An 18150-nucleotide genomic window follows, 5' to 3' on the forward strand; every position below is an offset into this window, starting at 1 on the left:
ATTCACAAGGTCTTTGAGTGAGATGGGAATGTTTGATTGATTTATTTGGTTTAGTTTACTTCGCATTTCTGCCACTTTTGGTTAATCGCGAAGATGAGGATGGGTGATGATATTATGAATTTGATGAACAGTCACGCCCAACCTGGGACCTCTGGCGTCATAGCGCACTATGTGTTTTGGATTTTTTTTTATAGATGCGAAAATCTTTAACTGTGACGTGCACATGCTGTTGCTTACATTAAAGTTTACCTTTTCACATAAACGAAAAATTGACATGTCACCCTAAAACACACGCATGTCATGCATTTAATACCACTACATACGAAAAGGAACCTTGGGCGGCTCTTCATATTGTCCACCAAAGATTGAAACGAAAAAAAAAAAACCTTTTGAGCGTATGCCTTTCCTTGCTTCCTCTGACATCTGAAGGATTTCGGTTTGGTTTTGTATATGTAATGATAGTACTTGCAGTGCTTGAAGAGTGTCATTAGGTACAGCTAATTATATAACAAGTAAATGCTTTGTCAAATGTTTCACAAATACAACCTTGGTGACAATGAAGTTCGACCAGAAAGGAATACGTGATTAAATGCACAGAGGCATAGGCGGTGGAATGGGTGACCCGCAGAAGTGACGCATATGTGTAAGAGGAGGAGTGTGAGCAGGCAAGAATCGTGATCCCAGCATGTTGCACCCAAGGTCACGTAAAGAACGAAAACGGGGAACTATACGCGTGACATTGAACTTCGACCAGGCACCAGACCCATACGGGAAATTCCAGATAGTGGCGCATTCGACGGAAGCATGACGTCACGGAAACGATAAGGGAGTCCGCCGTATATATGCGCGTGCTGTGCACCGAGGAACCGCAGTGCATCGTCACCATGGCCAGGGGCAAACCTATTGACAACACCGTGAGGAGAAGAGTGGTGGAGTTGCAACGGGATGGACTCAGTGAACGGGAAATAGGGTGCCAACTGAACTTACCCAAGTCAACCGTCCACTGCATCATCAAACACCACCAAAATACGGGTGCTACAGAGCCAGGTAAGGCCCCCGGTCGAAAACGCCTGCTGAGCGTGCGTGACCTACGGATATTTAGGCGCTATATCCAGACCAACAATCATGTTTCTGTGGCCGAATTACGACTGTCGACTCGAGAACGCTTTCACATTGAAGTGTCAACCGGAACCATTCGCCGTTACCTACAGCGATGCGGTTACCGAGTGTACAAGGCGAAACGTAAACCCTTCCTTTCCATGTTGAACAAAGGCAATCGACAACGGTGGGCACGAATGTACCGGGGATGGACATTTCGGCAGTGGAACAGGGTTTTGTGGACGGACGAATCCATTTTCAATGTTGTGAACGGGAAAATACGGAAAACAGTCATTTGTCGGAAGGAGGAACAGAATGAAGCAAAATGTTATGCACGTCGGGTACAGAAACCTGCGTCAGTGATGGTATGGGGATACATGACGGCATCTGGGGTTGGCCCACTACACGTCTGTGAGGGCATTGTGAATGCACACGCCTATACACGCATACTGGAGCGGCATCTTCCCACAGTGCGAAGGCACCTGTTCCACAGGCGGCGTCTCATCTTTCAACACGACAATGCCAGGCCTCATACAGCGCGGCTGACAAGAGAATGGTTGACTCGCCACCAAGTGCGAACTCTGCCATGGCCACCATCGAGTCCCGACCTCTCGCCCATTGAGAATGTGTGGCGTGTTCTTAAGCGACGTGTGGAACAGAGGGGACCCACGACAGTGGCTGCTCTTATCGCCTGCCTGCAGGAGGAATGGCACCGCATCGATGTGGAATACCTTGAACGACTCGTCCGCAGCATGCCCCGACGCATTGCCACAGTTATTCGCCGACGGGGCGGCGTCACACCATGGTAAACAGGATCCCCTCTAACAGTGGTCGAACTTCAATGTCACGTGTAGATGGACGAAAATGTTTTATTTTGTGTGGACACCATACATTGCTGCGTTGCAGCGGAAATTTATGTTTTCCTTTGTTCCATGTAGCCTGCTGAATAAACTATGTTCAGCATATGCATGTGTTCTCCTTCTTTCACAACGCACTCCTATATTTGTGACTGGTCGAACTTCATTGTCACTAAGGTTGTATTTCAAAGTTAGACTTCTTACGAGTTGATCGGGAACCATCTCAACTCAGTTTTTTTCCTTTTTTAATACAACGCTCTACAGATGTCTGAGTAAATACCAAATACATGGCTTCTAAAAGGCATTGGATGTGGTACACATCTGCCATAAATTGTTTAAACATATATTTAAGCATAGCTATGGGACTTTAAAATGAATGAACTGAACTAAAGTGGAACTCTATAAGTATGATATATACTGTATATATCGTCGATGTTTTCACGAACTGGCGAATATGTCAACTCCCCTGCATCACGAACCGGCGAATGTGCAAAATTTGACATTTTGAGTTTTTGACGCTGTATGTGTTGGAACAACTTGTACTTTGCTCTCACAAAGTTTCAAGTTTCTATTAAATATTGCTTAGGAGATAAAGATGGACAACGTTTTGTCGAATATGAAAACTAGTATTGTGATAATTTCACGAACCGACGAATATGAAAATTCGCCGCTTCGTGGAGAAAAAAAACATGATATCATTTTACAATCCATTCAGGATGTGTCAGTTCGACTACATTTTGTATAACAGATGCCGCTGTAATAACACGTTTTATATTTAATTTTTTTCATAAGAAATATAACCCATTTGTAAGATATCAGAAAACATGTAAGGCACAGTTGTTTGTGTTTCTATTGGAACAATGTACAGTCTATATTTTGACACTTTCAATGAAATTGGCAATCATTTGGTTTATTTCTCGCAACTAAATTATTTCGAGTTGTTTATAAAAGAAATGCCATATTTCTTTGATGATATTTTGAAGAATAGCCTTCTAGTGGTGTGGCTCGTTGTGTAATTATTCAGTAGATATGAATAAGGACGTCCTTGTGAAGTGGACTGATGGCAGTACTAAAATCGTCAGAAGCCAAGAACTTACACTCCCCCATGGAATGAAGAAGTTGCAATATGGAGCGAAAGTAAAAATGTGGTGGGATCCTGAGAAAATTTATTATGAAGGTGTTGTGATCGGGATGGGAGAAGATTCTGAAAGTGGTGATACAGGTGATGAACTTTCTCTGTCAGTGCCAAAAAAGAGCTCAGGTAGTGTGATCAATGACTCGAGTGCAGTAGTTAGTGACTTTGACAGTTCTTCAGAAACGTTAGCGGATGATGAGGACAAGGATCCCGATTCTCTTATATCTTCCAGTGATAATTAATCGTCCGTACATCCCTCTCCGAGGAATGTTAACGCTGTATGTAGTTCCTTGCATTGTGAAGAAGAAATATTTGCTGCATGCGTAACGTGTCAGGATTTGGTTTGTTACAATCACTTCATATTGGGTTGCTCCGAGCACAACAACCCTCCGGGATCAAGCCACAGATTTTAAAGTAGATGGTTCTCAAAAGGAGGATGTTACTCCAGTAAAGCGAAGGGTTTCCGAAAAGGAAAAAGTAAGAAAAATGTAAAAGCCTATCGTTCATTGGGTTATGAGTATGTAAGTGAAAAGAGTCATCAAGTTATTCCTTCTCGCAGATTGCTTCGTCCCCGTTGTCAGTCTCGGACAGGCCAAACAAGAGCATTGAAGTGCAATGATTTGATGACAACACAAGAATGAAAGTTAATAATGCGTATTATAATTTAGGAAATGTTTCCCGACAACGAGAATGGTTGATTAAGTTCATCGCTTCCAATGCTCCTGTAATGTCAACGAAGTCAGAAGACAAAAAGAGGAAGGAAAGAACGCTTCATTATTTCTTACCAGATGACCATAACGTAAGACAAAGAGTATGTCGTAAAATGTTTCTTAACACACTTGCAATTGCTGAGAGACAAGTAAGGACAATGCTAATGAAGTTAAAGAACCAGTGCATGGTAGAAGAAGAAAAGAGAGGTAGACGTCAGACAACGTTAAAAGAAAGAGACGAAAAAATGCGTACAGATATTAAAAAGCAGATACATATGTTCCCTAGGATGGAATCTCATTTTTGCAGCAGAAGTTCTAGCCAACAGTACTTGTCGTCCAACTTAAGTATTGCAAAGATTTATGAACTATTCAAAATAGAATTTCCAAACAGCTCGGCATTTTACTCCTTATACAGATCAGTTTTTAAATGTAGGAAGTTAAAATGTCCTTCTCCAAGAAAAGATCTTTGTGGTTTGTGTGAGACGTACAACTCATTGAAATAAGCTAATAGTTTATCTACACATTCTGACTTGATTAAAAAATATAACAGGCACATACTGGAAAAACAGAAGGTGAGGGAAATTAAAGGCGCGATGAAAGATACAGCTGTACAAAATCCACAGGAGTTCGTGGCTGCTTTCTTCGACATGGAGCAAGTCCTAAATCTACCACAGAACAAACGAACTGAACTGCATTACAAAAGAAAATTATCAGCCTACAATTTTACAATTTATGAATTAGCTAGTAAAAGCGGCCATTGCTACGTTTGGCACGAAGGATTAGCGAAAAGAGGTCCGAATGAAGTTGCAAGAAACTTAAGGAAGTTTCTGCTGATGAAAGAAGAACAAGGTGTAAAACAGGTAGAGTTCTTCGCCGATGGATGTGCATCTCAAAACAAAAACAGTATCCTGCCTTCTATGTTCGTTTACATTTCAAACAATGAAGCACAAAACATCAACACCATACATGTTTTCTTCTTCGAAACGAGTCACGGACAAAGTGAAGGTGATGCTATTCACAGTAGAATTGAAAACGCACTTAGACGGAGTGAAGATATCTTCATCCCTGCCTAACTTATCCCGGTAATCAGGATGGCAAGAAATAAACAACCATATGCTGTTCATGAGTTGCATGCTAAAGAAGTCTTAGATTGGAAACAATATTCGCAGTACCTGCGTATCCTAAAAGTTAGAACAACAAATGAGGGTCAACCCGTGGACTGGACAAAAGTCATGCAAATTCAAGTGCGCAAGGGTTGTCCCAATATATTTATAAAAACATCGCATAACCTAAACACACACTCAAGTATATCACTTCCTAATCCACGCAGTGCTAAAGAGGACAATTTACCACCAGGGGCTTTTACTTCAAAGCCAAAACTGCCTATGAAAAAATACCAGGAGTTGCTGTCATTATGTCAAGGAGTAATACCAGTAATTTCTCATCCTGATTATAAAGACTTCTATGTCAGGTTACCTCACTAATTGTACAACCATTTTGCGTCTATTAACTTTGTATTTGATAAGAGACTAGTGTTGGTCAATGTATTACTATTTTGTTCCTTACATTTTATTTCCTGAATTTTATTATTCTTGAAATTTATTTACGGGTACGTCTACTGTTGTGTGAATTTCTCTGTTTCTCACTGTTACGTATTAACTATTATGGTGTATGTTATGATTAGTGTATTAAGGATTGGCCTAATATTTAACTCTGTATAAATATCCAATAAATAAGTTGAAAGTTTTAGCCTTGAACTGTAGAATTCGCAGTTTTAGTGAAAATTACAATTACGAATCAAGCTAAAAATATTCCATTTTTTTTCACGAACTGACGAATAGATACAATGAATCCTTTGTTCATTTATTGTTCATTAAAATTCTTTCTACGGTGTTCTTTCTCATGTGAACTACCTTCTCACACAGCATTTATTGTTATCTCAAAATATAGTTTAGCTTGAATATTTTTTTCAATGATTCGCAAGTAACGCAAAATTGGCTACTTTCAACTTCGTTTTTCTCAAAATCAATATTTTGCACATTCGCCGGTTCGTGATGCATGGGATTTGACACATTCGCCAGTTCGTGAAAACATCGACGATATATATACAATAATGTGGTTTCTACATCCAGTGGGTGGGAGATGATTATTCCTGGTTGGGGTGGCTCAAGATCCTCTTCATCCCCTTTAATCTCAACCTGCATTAAAATGAATATATGTATCTTTGTTCGCAATTTTCACATTTCGAACTCCAAGTTTCCGTTAAATCCAAATAAGCCCAGAACGAGGTCCAGAGCTTTATATGTTTCAGAATTGTTATCTGGTTCTAAAATCTGTTTTTTAAGAAAAAAAAAATCTAAGAAGAAGAATGAAAAAATATTTATGCAAATTTTGCATTAAATAACAGGACATTCGTGTGTGCTGTTATAAAGTAGAATATTTCCCATGGCTTCACATTATACCTAGGTATCAAGGACGTATTTAGGGTGTCCAGGAGATCCGGACCCCCACCCCTCCAAAGACTTACTAGTTAAGTAGTAAAAGTAAATAATCAAAATATAGTTGATTAGCATTTGTTATAATCCATGGTTATTTCCGCTGAACTTATTGGAAGCAAGGCGCATACGGCTTTGAAGGGTTCCAAAGATTTATGCACACAACTAATGATAATATCCATAAAATATTAATCAGGAACTTTACCTTTGTTAATTGGATCTAACTCCTTGTTTGTTATTCAATAAATATTCAATTCTTTTTCTATTTGACATTAAATTTCTTGGCAGGGCAGTTGTTTTTAAGCAAGTCTTGACGATCTTAACTACACGTAAGCTAGATAATGAATACGTGCTGTTATATCTCTATTCTTTTACTATCTTTTACCTATTCATGTAATAACAACAATACAATATTAATTACTTTACATATTTAATTAATATTTTAATTTAATTCAATATAATTATTATAATAATAATAATTATTATTGAGACACTTGGTTGGACCCCCCCGAAATGTATTTCTAGGTGCAGTAGTATGTCTGTTTATATATATGGGAGGCTGAATTTTGTACCCCCCAAATGAAAAACGTTCCTGCGCCACTGGTGAGGAGAAACGCATACAGAATAAGACAGAGAAATTGACTATAATGGAAGACATTACTCCTGTTGCAGGAACTACTGGATCTGAAACACTTCCCTGCTCATGACATTTTATGTAGCAACATAGCATAAAGTTGCACATTTCAGTATTTATCCACAATCCAGTATCCCGGAGAAATGTTTAAAAAAATCGTAACTGTCCTACATTTTGAGCATCACATAATTTGTATGAAAAAATATTTATACTGTAGAAACAGAAAATCTGACTAATCGCGACTATTAGGGTGAGTGATGATATGATAAAGAAACACTCTGAAAGATCATCCATGCCCAGGCCTGGATTCGAACCCGGGACCCCTGACATAGTAGCGCGCTCAACTAACTAACGGAGGTTGGCATATGTTTCGAGTAAAAGTACATGACATATTTCTTTAGTATATTTATCAAAGGAAGTGTATAACGTATTTACAAAAAAGGAGCATAAAGAAATTTGTATTTGTATGCAAGCTATTTCCAAACGCCATTGTTCCTGGATATTTTCTTGATTCGTTTCTTGGAGTTCTGATTTTTGCCTTTGCCTACCGTAAACTCAACACTCTGCAATTGTGGATTAGATTTCGTGGTCATGATGTTTGGAAGATTAGACCTTGTAGATTGAGTAAGCATACTTTTGCTTGAAACCGAATTACAGCTAGAAGAATCACATGCACCTATCAGTGGCTTGAAGACAGCAGGGTAAGGGCAATTGTTACCATCTGATGAACATTTCACATCTGCATCCGTTGCTATTTCTTCTTCCTTTAAATCTTCAAATAGTGCCTCCTTGCTTTTCGTTTGAGTCATTTGGAAAATTTGTAATTTCTTAATTAATTCATTTCGTTCATCACATTCCTTTTTGACAGTTTCTTGCAGATATTCAATTTCTTCTGATTTCTTTATGAGTTCTTCTGTTAGGAGTATACATTCCTTATTTTTATCTTCATAGTCTATAATTAATTTGTTGTAGTTATTTTCTAATGCCTTATCGTCACTTCTTTCACTTCTTTTACTTAATTCAATTTCCTGCTTCTGAATTATGGCTTTTAGAGATTGATTTTCTTTTTCCAACATTTCTGTTTTGTAGCTAGGTTCCTCTTGATCCTTTTGCGTTTGAGATTCTAGCTTCAAAAGGTTTTTCTTCATTTCCCTCCTATATTCTTCCCATTTTTCCTCCCAAGCTTGGTTTAGTCTATATTTATTTTCCTCTTCTTGCAGTAAGCTTTCTCGGAACTGTTCCCGCACAATATCTAGCTCTGTTACATGTTTTAACTTAAGCTGCTCTTCTCTTTGCTTCAGTTTATTGAGAAATTCTTGATGCTGATTCTGCAGTGATATTTTCAGTTCTTCCAGTTCCTTTTTCAACATTGCAGTTTCCGATATGTGTTCTTTATAACTATCGTCAAGGTGTTTCTTGCAGTCTTTATTTAATGCTTCCATTTTCTGCATGACAGAATTCAAGTCTGCTCTGAACTTATCCCTTTCACTTTTACATGTCTGTACTTCAATTATCAATTGCTTGTTTTGCAGTGATAATTTGTCTCTTGAAGTCTGAAGTTCATGGCATGTCTCTTGCAAGTTCGAATTCCTTTCTTTAAACTCTAGGTTCTCTTCTTCCTCTTTCTCTAAAAGTGACTTCAGGTCTTGTTTTTCTACTTGCAAACGTTCAATTTTCACATTTAGCATCTTATTTTCACTTTGAAGTCTGTCTGCTTGATTTTTTAGTTTACCATTGACGGTTATTAAGTATGATGTTTTAGTTTTGAAGGAATTTAAATTCCTCGACGCTTCGTCAAGTTGATTGTTTGTTTCGGACTTCACTACATTCAAATGTGTGATCTCCACTTCAGCATCTGCAAGCTCCTTCGTAATGGCTTCATTTGTTTTCTTAAGCATTGAGATCTGCTCCTCCAGGCTCAATATTTGTTCAGAATTCTGCTTATTATGCGTAGAAAGTGAGTTGTTGCATTTTTGTTGTTTCTCTGTCTTTTCCTTTAGCTTCTCATGGTCATCTTGTAGTTTGCCATGTAATACATTTAACCTATTAAAGTCTCTTAGTTGAAACTGTAACATACTGATGTTGCGATCTTTCTCTTCCAGATGTACGTGCAGGCTATCAATTTCCTGTTTGGTTTCAAGCAAATTGTCCGACAGTTTCTGGTTAGTATTTTCGAGCTTTTTGAGTTCTTTTTGTAATGTTTCATTGGAATTTCGTTCTGCTTTGAAGTTTCTGATATTTTGGTCAAGCAACAGTGACAATTTGGTGTGCTCTTCACTAAATTTATTAACTTCTTGTGCATGTCTTTGCTTCATGTCTTGAAACATAGTCTCCAAATGGTTGTAATTGGATGCTTTGTCTGTGTATTCTGCTAATTTCCTTTCAAGTTCTTCTACTTTGTCCTCCAGCAACTGAAAATTAAGAAAACATGTTCGATGAACTCTTTAATATGAATTTATTTGCTAAAGATAAAACGTACACACGTTTCTAATAATTTTAATTGGAAGTTGACAATATTTCTAAATATTTTTTAGAGACTAAACGGTAGAAAGTGAAGTGAGATAGTGGATTATTTTGTGGGAAGCAACCATATTTTCATACACATAGAATGCATATATATTTTGTAAAGGTTAATAGGCTATCATTCAACATTTACTTTCCAAGATAATTTTTATTTTATTCTATTATAATTTAGCTTAATTTTTAAATGGATAGAGCTCAGGAACGTCGAATTATTTTTCAGCAGCAAATACATGAACAACAGTAGCACCGACTTGCATGCACTATACCCCTGAATGATTTTCATTTAGGTGGTCACAAGGGCGGATACGTAGATATTGTTGGTATCTCTCGTGATTTTTAATCTGCATGTTTGTATTGTCTGCTGTTCAATTTTGAACTGTCGTGTTGATTACTCATGTTTTCTTTTATCTTCTTCTTTGATAAAAGTTGCTTCTAACAATGGTTGGTCTAAAAAGCCGAACGACTCCACTTTAACCAAGACGATAATTACTTGCTTTTTGTAATCACACATACACCCCTCACACACACACACCGCCACACACACACACCTACACCCCCCACACACCTATTTTTATGTGCACAGTTTTGAATGTGCCATTCCACCATAACCTAACTCCTCCTCCCATGGTTGCCACAAATTTCGATGAAGAGAAAGATCGTTTTATATTTGAAATAAACTAACAATATAAATTAACATAAGTATTGTATTGCACGTGCATCTACGTATAGTGGCATGCGTGCCGTGGGTTGGCGATCCCTGTCATAGACGTAACTCTTACATTTTTTGCATTCTTTACTCACGTCCTCACACTAAATTTGCCTAATTTTGTTATTAGTTACTTCAGAAAGGTGACAGGCATGGATACTCATGTTAAAAGTACACGCGTTATAGTTACTTAAAATGCAACTGCACCTTATAATGGCGCTGCAAGTAAACATTACTTCCAACGATGAACAAAACCGATTGTACTTTCTATATACAGGAAATACCGTTGTAAACAACGCATGCGCAGATGCAGAGTAGCTGATATAAGATTCCCTCAAAAAGGTAGGAGTCAACTCTTCGGTGCTTGTGAATTAGTTGTTAGGTCGGCCATAACAGATAATTAATTGGCATCAATAGGCGGTCACATGGAAGTAAAACACTGCTTCTGAATGCAAATTAATCCCCCGTGCAGGGCTGAATGTTATTGCCAGAAGATACTTTTCTGTAGCGAATTGCACTGGGAATTGAGTGTGAATTCGTGAATAGTAACAATATGACTGGACAGGGAATCGATTGTTTACACAGAAACCCCTTTAGCGCCAAATTAACCTATAGAGACTCGATTACAATACCAACTTGCGAAAGCACTTAGTCATTTTGTTGTCTGTTCGCTGCTGTTGAACTCGTCAATTGTTTGAAAAATATTATTATTCCGACGAGTAAAAATATAACGTGAGTTTTTAAATGACAGAGCTTTATAGTTGTAACCCATGGTGAGGTCAGCGTTTCTGCATAGTCTCCAGGAATTTTATTAAGTGGTGATATGACCATAAGGCGAATTATGTTTTCATTTTTCTTTTGATAATCTGAGCCAAGGGAGAGTTATAACGAGTGTGCTTTGGGAGGGGAGGGGGTCGTTGCTGGATTCAGGTGTAAATTGGAAATTCAATCTTCTTTTGAGGAGAGATAAATGCACCTGGGTGTCAACAGAAAACGATTTTAAAGATAGAGTTAATATTTATCCACAAGCGCCAATACCCTCCCAACACCTTCCCTAAATTTTTCACATAGCAACAATTTATGGTCATTTTGGCTCTAAAATTACTTTTACACCCCTAGATGGAAAATTTTGAATAAATCCCTGGTGGGGTCAAAATCAATAAGTTATGCCGAAGTGACACACACACACAGAGAGAGAAAGAGAGAGAGAGAGAGAGAGAGAGAGAGAGAGAGAGATATGGAAGGAGGGATATCGAATTAAAAATTATAGATACTGGAGTTTGGACTCCCATTAAAAATTAACCGGTAGACCTACGTAAAAACGAGTTACATCAAAGTTTAGGTTATTCGATTCTGCGTTAATCTATGCTAACAATTTTTTTTCGATTGTGCGTTATATTTTATATCGCCGTGAGAACAAAAAAAGGGCCGTTTTTTTAGTTTTGCAAACGATCGCTTTCTTTGAAATTCTGTTAATCAAAAACAGGTAGCCGGATCGTTATGAAATTTTAGTAGGGTGCAGACAGAAAGATTTTAAACACAATTATTAATTTTCAGGTTTTCAAAATTTGTCAAAAAAACGTTCTTTACAATTTTGCGAAAAAAAACTTTTTCTTAGTATTGGGTAGTCCAACAAATACAATATTGGTCTTGTTTTGAAGCTCCTTGCATCAGTTTTTAAAATGCATTATCTTTGTCAATTCACGTTGCGAAACTGATTTTATACAGATTTTTATTCAGCGGAGTAATGCTGTACGCGGAACGTGGCAATACTGCACACAGCGATGTACGTTGAATAGTGGAAACTGTAGGCTGGCGCTGCGAGTTAAAATATAACGCATACTCGAAAAAAAACAAAACATTTTGGCAGCATATTTTAACACAGAATTGAATAACCTAAATTTCGATAACTCGTTTTCAAGTAGGTTTTAATTGGAGTCGAAACTCGACTATCTGTAATTGTTAATCCGTCTGTAATCTTTATGAGTTATCGTAAAATAGATATTTCGGGAGAGGGAGCGAGAGATAAATAAGAGACAAGGGGAATAGAAGCAAAATAAAGAAACAGGAGAAAGAGATAAAAAGGAAATACAGAAGCACAAGGGAGAAGGAAATGGAAGAATGAAACGAGAAAGAATAAAACGAAACAGAGAAAGGAGAGATAATAAAATAATTAACCCAAGAGGAAATAAGCAAGGAAAATCTGGCAAGATACAAGAAAAACAAACAAAGGATGGAAAGAGATCCAGTAAAGAAGGGATAAATAAATAAATGTGTGGTACCCTCTCTCTGGGTGTCCTGTAAACGCACATTATATTTGTTAACATTAAGAATAACGTGATATCAAAATAATAAAAACTGCAAAATAAATTATTAATCACACAAATACGACTATACAGGGTGTCTCAAAAGTAATAGCCCAAACTGATACAGGTGAAAGTACGCGGTAATAGAAGCAAAAAAGTCTCAGTAAACATGGGTTCGCAAACGAGTTGTTTTCGAGATAATTGTGAATGTGTGATTACAAGCCGCCACTGGCTTCATTGTTTGTAAACGTCGTTCTAGTTGGTAAAATGCTTTCGAACACTCCAGGTTCATCTCGGAATGGGTCACTGAGTGTATCCATCCTGTTTGATTACAACTCCACCTCTCGGAAATGTTCTGTTTTGTAAACAAAGAGCAAACCTCGGAACGCGCAAGGAGTAAAGCACTCGGTGTTTACAAAATACAATCAATGACAGCTTGTAACCACACATTCGCACACATTATTAGCATTTTACCAACTAGGACGACGTTTACAAACAATGAAGCCAGTGGCGGCTTGTAACCACACATTCGCAATTATCTCGAAAACGGCTCTTTGAGGACCCATGTTTACTGAGGGTTTTTGCTTCTATTATCGTGCATTTTCATTTGTGCTAGTTTTAGCTATTACTTATGAGACACCCTGTATATATTTTTTTATGTTGGCGATAAAATTATGAATGGGATGAAATCAACTCTGTTGACATCCACGTTAATTCGTACTCTGGTTATAAGCCCCCTCCCGGATTGTTTCATGTAGCCTATGAGATATCTGGCCAACATACACACGAAGTACGCGTAATACAATTTTATCAATAAGAAGAAAACCTCTTTTCCAAGAACAGATATGAGGCCTTCCCGATGGCGCAGTTATAGCGTCATCGCCTTGTAATTCAAGGGGTTCCGGGTTCGATACCCGGCTGAGGCACGTAGTGGGTCGGATTCCACTGTAAACTGTAGATCCAGCCCCAATTAGCCTTACTGTGCATACAGTGGACTTAAAGCACCAACTCAATTAATCAATCAATCATACAAATACAATGCTGGTTTAGCTTTGAAGCTCTTTGCATCTGTTTTTAAATTCACATTGCGAAACTGATTTTATACAAATTTTTATTCAGCGGAGTAAAGCTGTACGTGGAACGTGGCAACACTGGAAGCACCAACTCGCATTACCCAAAATATGCCTTGCATGAACATTTTGCACTATTTTCTTCATCAATGCAAAGGCTGTAGCTTAGGCAATATGCAACAGCAATGTCTTTCCACTAGGAATGTGACGAAGCTGAAAATTTACCGATGCCGATGTAGGCTACTCACCGATAATTTTTGGAACCGATACAGATGCCAATATTTAACCGATTCCGATACATAAGATTATTAAACAGAAATGGAATGTTATTTTCAGCATGGCAAAAATTAATTTGCTATGTACATTTGCATCCACAAAAAGTGGTTATGTGAACTTTAAAGAAGAACATAGATTCTCAAGAGATTTAACATTAGTACACAAGCAGTTCTTTGAAATGCAAAAAGAATGACTGTTCTTAATGTTGGAAATTTACTGCTGCCAGATTCAACTTCATACACACAGGTTTTGGAAGCACTTCAGGAAGTAACCTACTTCTTCTCTTATCACAACTCTGTTCAGCAACACTGAACACTCGATCATTGAATACTGATGCAGCAGGTATGTCCAAGTATTTTCTCAGCACTTGCTTCATGTTTGAATACTCATTTTTGAATTTCCAATACAACAGCAGATCCTGTTCACGTGGACTAGTTGGTTCAGCAATGTACTGTTTAATTTCTGATTTTGAGTTAGTGTTACATTTAGGCCGTTCGCCGGCTTAAACTGCTTGGCTGCAAGAGGATGTGTGTATGAAGAATGGAATAAATTACTCTCACTGCTCTTTACCAATATTTAATAGAATCGCACAAGTGAGGGGGGGGGGGGAGATCACGCACGAGCCAGCAAGATATCTAAACACACTGACAATGATAAAACCCAAAGTGTCACCACTGTACCTAATTTCCTTCGCGGTTCCTCGGTTGAGTCACGACGTGGCGATCTATCGGTCCATTGAAGGTGTCCTCAGTGGGTTCGCCCAAACCTTTTAAATGGACCGACTTAACACTGTCACTCGCAACACACTTCGCGCTTCGCTCCCTCGACCAAGACTCCCCCGACGACCTCTCGTCACCCGGGGACTGCTGGCGTTTTTGATTATACGGCATTTTATTTCCGGCTCGTGACATTAGGTTGATCCTCTGAATGAGAGTTTGCAATAATTTTATTACAAAAACGCTACAATGACGAAGAATCAGAACCTACTTTTCAATAAATCTTACAAAACTAAAATATAAAACTTATTAGAAAGTAAGACTCTAGTATAATCTGTACCGGTTTAAATATAGGATTTTTGCCGATGCCGATGCCGATATGTCAATTTCTGCCGATTTTCATACATCTGTAATCGGCTTCGGAACATCCCTACTTTCCACTCTTCACACATTTCTCCATTTAACTCAAGGGCCTTAAAGGTGCAATATAGTTCGAAATAGAGTCATGAGGGTGCCAAAGTACCCATTGTTAATCACGGCAAAAATTAAGCACGACAGTAAGGAGGTAGAACAAGTGTAGAAAGCTGAACATCGCCCTTTACTGCTCGACTGGACCTTTGGCAGCCGTGAGGACGAATTTTTTCAAATTTTCCTCTCCATTCGAAAAACCTCATTGATATTCCGAAATATGAAAATTTACATACGGTTAGAATTCCATCTAGAGCATTGACGTGAATTTTCGTGTAGTTTGCTTTCGCTGTTGTCTAGATATACTCAAAAGTTTAGCGATTACGTAAGTCTATCAAACTATTGATAATATCTAGACAACAGTGAAAAAAAAACTACACAAAAATTCACGTCAATGCTTTAGAAGCAATTCTAAGCGTATGCAAATTTTTAATATTTTCGAATATCACAGCGGTCTTTCGAATGGAGAGGAAAATTTGAAAAAAATCGCCCTTACGGCTGCCAACGATCCACTCGAGCGTTAATAAAGAATAATTGAGTTGAACCATTTCAATGTACTAATCTCTCTTTCATTGATTCTAATATTTACATTTGAAAATCAATAGCTAGCAATCTTATGAGAACCTTATGAAATTTGATACTTACCTTCATTTCGTGATGGATCAAGTACGACACACCACAATACTGGCATACTGTTTCATCTCTTGGAGCGTTGGATAGCTCTAGAGGTAATGGGTGAATGGGAATATGCCTCTCCATTTCGTAATCAAGTTTCCCTATTTTCACTTCGACATGTAATGCATTAGTTCTAATAATTTGGTGCATCATGTTCATCATATTCGTTTATTGATTTTATAGTTGCACATTTGGCTGTTTTTGCCCATCATACAATCTTGATGAGTTATGTCAATCATAATACATAGCTGAAGTACAATTTTATCAGCATTTAACCACAACCTGCAGAAGTCATTTATTGGTCACCAAATGTACGTCACCACCAGTGTTGACGTAACAATCAGGCGCGGATCCACGGCGAAAAGGGCGATTGCCCCTCACCATGTTTTTGCATATATTATTATGCCTAATAATATTCAAGGCTCATTCGTTCTGTTTGTTTTATAACCACGTTTAACAGGCTCGAGAAGTCCACTGTATGCTCATGATAGGCTAATAGGAACTGGACCTACAGTTTAAATTTGGATCAGAACGAGTCTACAAGATGCGTTAAAAGGGAATCTGACCTGAGACCACTGCAGAGAATGCGTTTTTTCTTTGTTTATTATTTTTACTCCTCATATCTGATTTTCAGTTCACCGTGACAATGGGAGGAATTATGATAACAACAGAGGCGTAGCAAAGGGTGGGCGAAGGGGCCTCGCGTCCCATTTCATTTAAAAAAAATGTAATAAATAGATGTTAGAAAAATAGATGGAAAGGGCTAATTTTTGTGGGCGATAAAACTACAACATTATGTTTTTAACCGGTTATAAATTCTAGTGAAACATTACGTACAATTTGAACGAATATGTCAACTATTTAGTATTTTAAATAAACCGGATGGTAGCCGTCTGATTTTAGAATATTCAGGAAGCCAACAACAACAATGAAACGTTCTCTTACAAAGATTGATAAGCATAATTACATTTTTTGGCTTCACATAATCTAGCGGTTCGAGAACTTCGAGAAACATTATACACCGCAGAAACGACAGAACATTAAGGAAACTTCACGTAGGCAATATGGTGAAATTTCTTTCGAAATCTGACCAATTACCACAAGAACATTCCGGACGCACTCAATATAATGAGATTCACAATAATTATCCACGTTCTGAAATTCAAAATGCACTGTGTAACATTCCAAATATTATATATTCAATTTGGGAATATTACTCGTACTTTTTGTACGTCTATAGAGTTTATTTTGGAGAAAATAAACTCTCCTCCGCAAAATACGATAGCGCTACGGCATTTAGATGGTGTTGCCATCTGTCGTAGATACGCTAAACTATACTTTCCTCCCCCCTTTCCCATTTTCTTGCACGATTCCCGATCGTCAGTAACACAGTTCGCATCCGGTCTTCGAAACAGCCATATACAGTCAACTAGCAGCGGAGCAGGATCGCCTTGCCTGTACGCAATTCCTTCGCCCACGCATTGCAATGGTGAGATGGGAATACAACTTTGGAAGCCACGATTTCTAGAGTCGTGAAGAGGCGCACGAATGCAGTTACGTGATCCATACCATGTGCTTGCGATTGTGATAAGGACCATCCGAAGGATTGCTTCAAGGTAAAGTGGACGTTTATAGATTTTTTTTGATCCTGTTACCGACTTGCCCTGTTTGAACTGTACAATTACTCTCCCTTTTGTGTGATTATTCAGCGAGCTGTTTTGTTCGGAGTTTTTCTCCAACACATTACCGTCCCCCCCCTTTTTTAGACTCTTGGATGTAAATTAACGTGCCGAATATATTGGTACAGTGCTTTCGGAGAGTGAACTCTAATAATTTATGCATGCATTTTCGGAACTGAGAATGATACCAAGTGAAAGTACGTCTAACACGAAGCCTTAGACATTTCTACTCCAATATTTCGTATAACCGTTCAATCCCAAAGAAAGATCGATTAGCTCTCTATTTTCATGCCCCTTTTGGAGACTGAATAATCGATTGTGGCAAAAGAAAATAATTTTTTTTTTTTTTTTTTTCACGCAAGGAATTGCTGTGTAGACCCTGCGGAAAGACAGGAAGCAACAGTTTTAAAATCAAGTTTGTCAAATGACAATGTGCCCCTTTTTCTAATTCTCCCCCCCTTTTTCCACTTTAATAAGTCATATCCCCGGAATACCTTACGCAGTAGCCTCAAAGCCATGCACAATAAATAAGTATACATATGTACATGTAGGGTACTTATGCTTGATTGTACGTAGATGTTAAGGATTCATTGTTATTGCAGAATACCTCCGTAGATTGTTGTTGGCATTGCGTTGCCCTTTTGTTAAGCAATACAGTTACAGAAACGTTGAATTTTCAATTGGACTTGTTCCTTGTACTCGTTTTTTGTAAAGAATATTCCCCCTCTTAAAAATGAGAGGTTGAGGGTCATGTAATAATGTTTCACGTGTTATTAGGAAGTCAAGACAGATTAAAATTGTT

At 38.0% G+C, this 18150-nt stretch overlaps 1 protein-coding gene across 1 annotated transcript; it reads right to left on the reverse strand.

The window, feature by feature from the left end:
- Positions 1 to 7355: 7355 nt before the first annotated feature.
- LOC145998719 (uncharacterized) lies at positions 7356 to 15842 on the reverse strand. Its single transcript, XM_083135228.1, has 2 exons — positions 15640 to 15842; positions 7356 to 9340 (listed from the first exon to the last, which is right to left on the reverse strand). The coding sequence occupies exons 1-2, from the start codon at positions 15829 to 15831 to the stop codon at positions 7403 to 7405; spliced, it is 2130 nt and encodes a 709-aa protein (XP_082991354.1). The 5' UTR covers positions 15832 to 15842; the 3' UTR covers positions 7356 to 7402.
- Between the last annotated feature and the right edge of the window lie 2308 nt (positions 15843 to 18150).

The sequence above is a fragment of the Lepisma saccharinum genome, chromosome 14, assembly GCF_977018435.1.
Source record: "Lepisma saccharinum chromosome 14, izLepSacc3.1, whole genome shotgun sequence".
In the NCBI taxonomy this organism is placed as follows: domain Eukaryota; kingdom Metazoa; phylum Arthropoda; class Insecta; order Zygentoma; family Lepismatidae; genus Lepisma; species Lepisma saccharinum.

Excerpts from the sequence above, each read along its gene's own strand:
- LOC145998719 (XM_083135228.1), bottom strand. The coding sequence starts at position 15,831 with ATGATGAACATGATGCACCAAATTATTAGAACTAATGCATTACATGTC. Across the intron at positions 9,341-15,639 it reads TGATCCATCACGAAATGAAG|TTGCTGGAGGACAAAGTAGA; the intron begins GTAAGTATCAAA and ends CTTAATTTTCAG.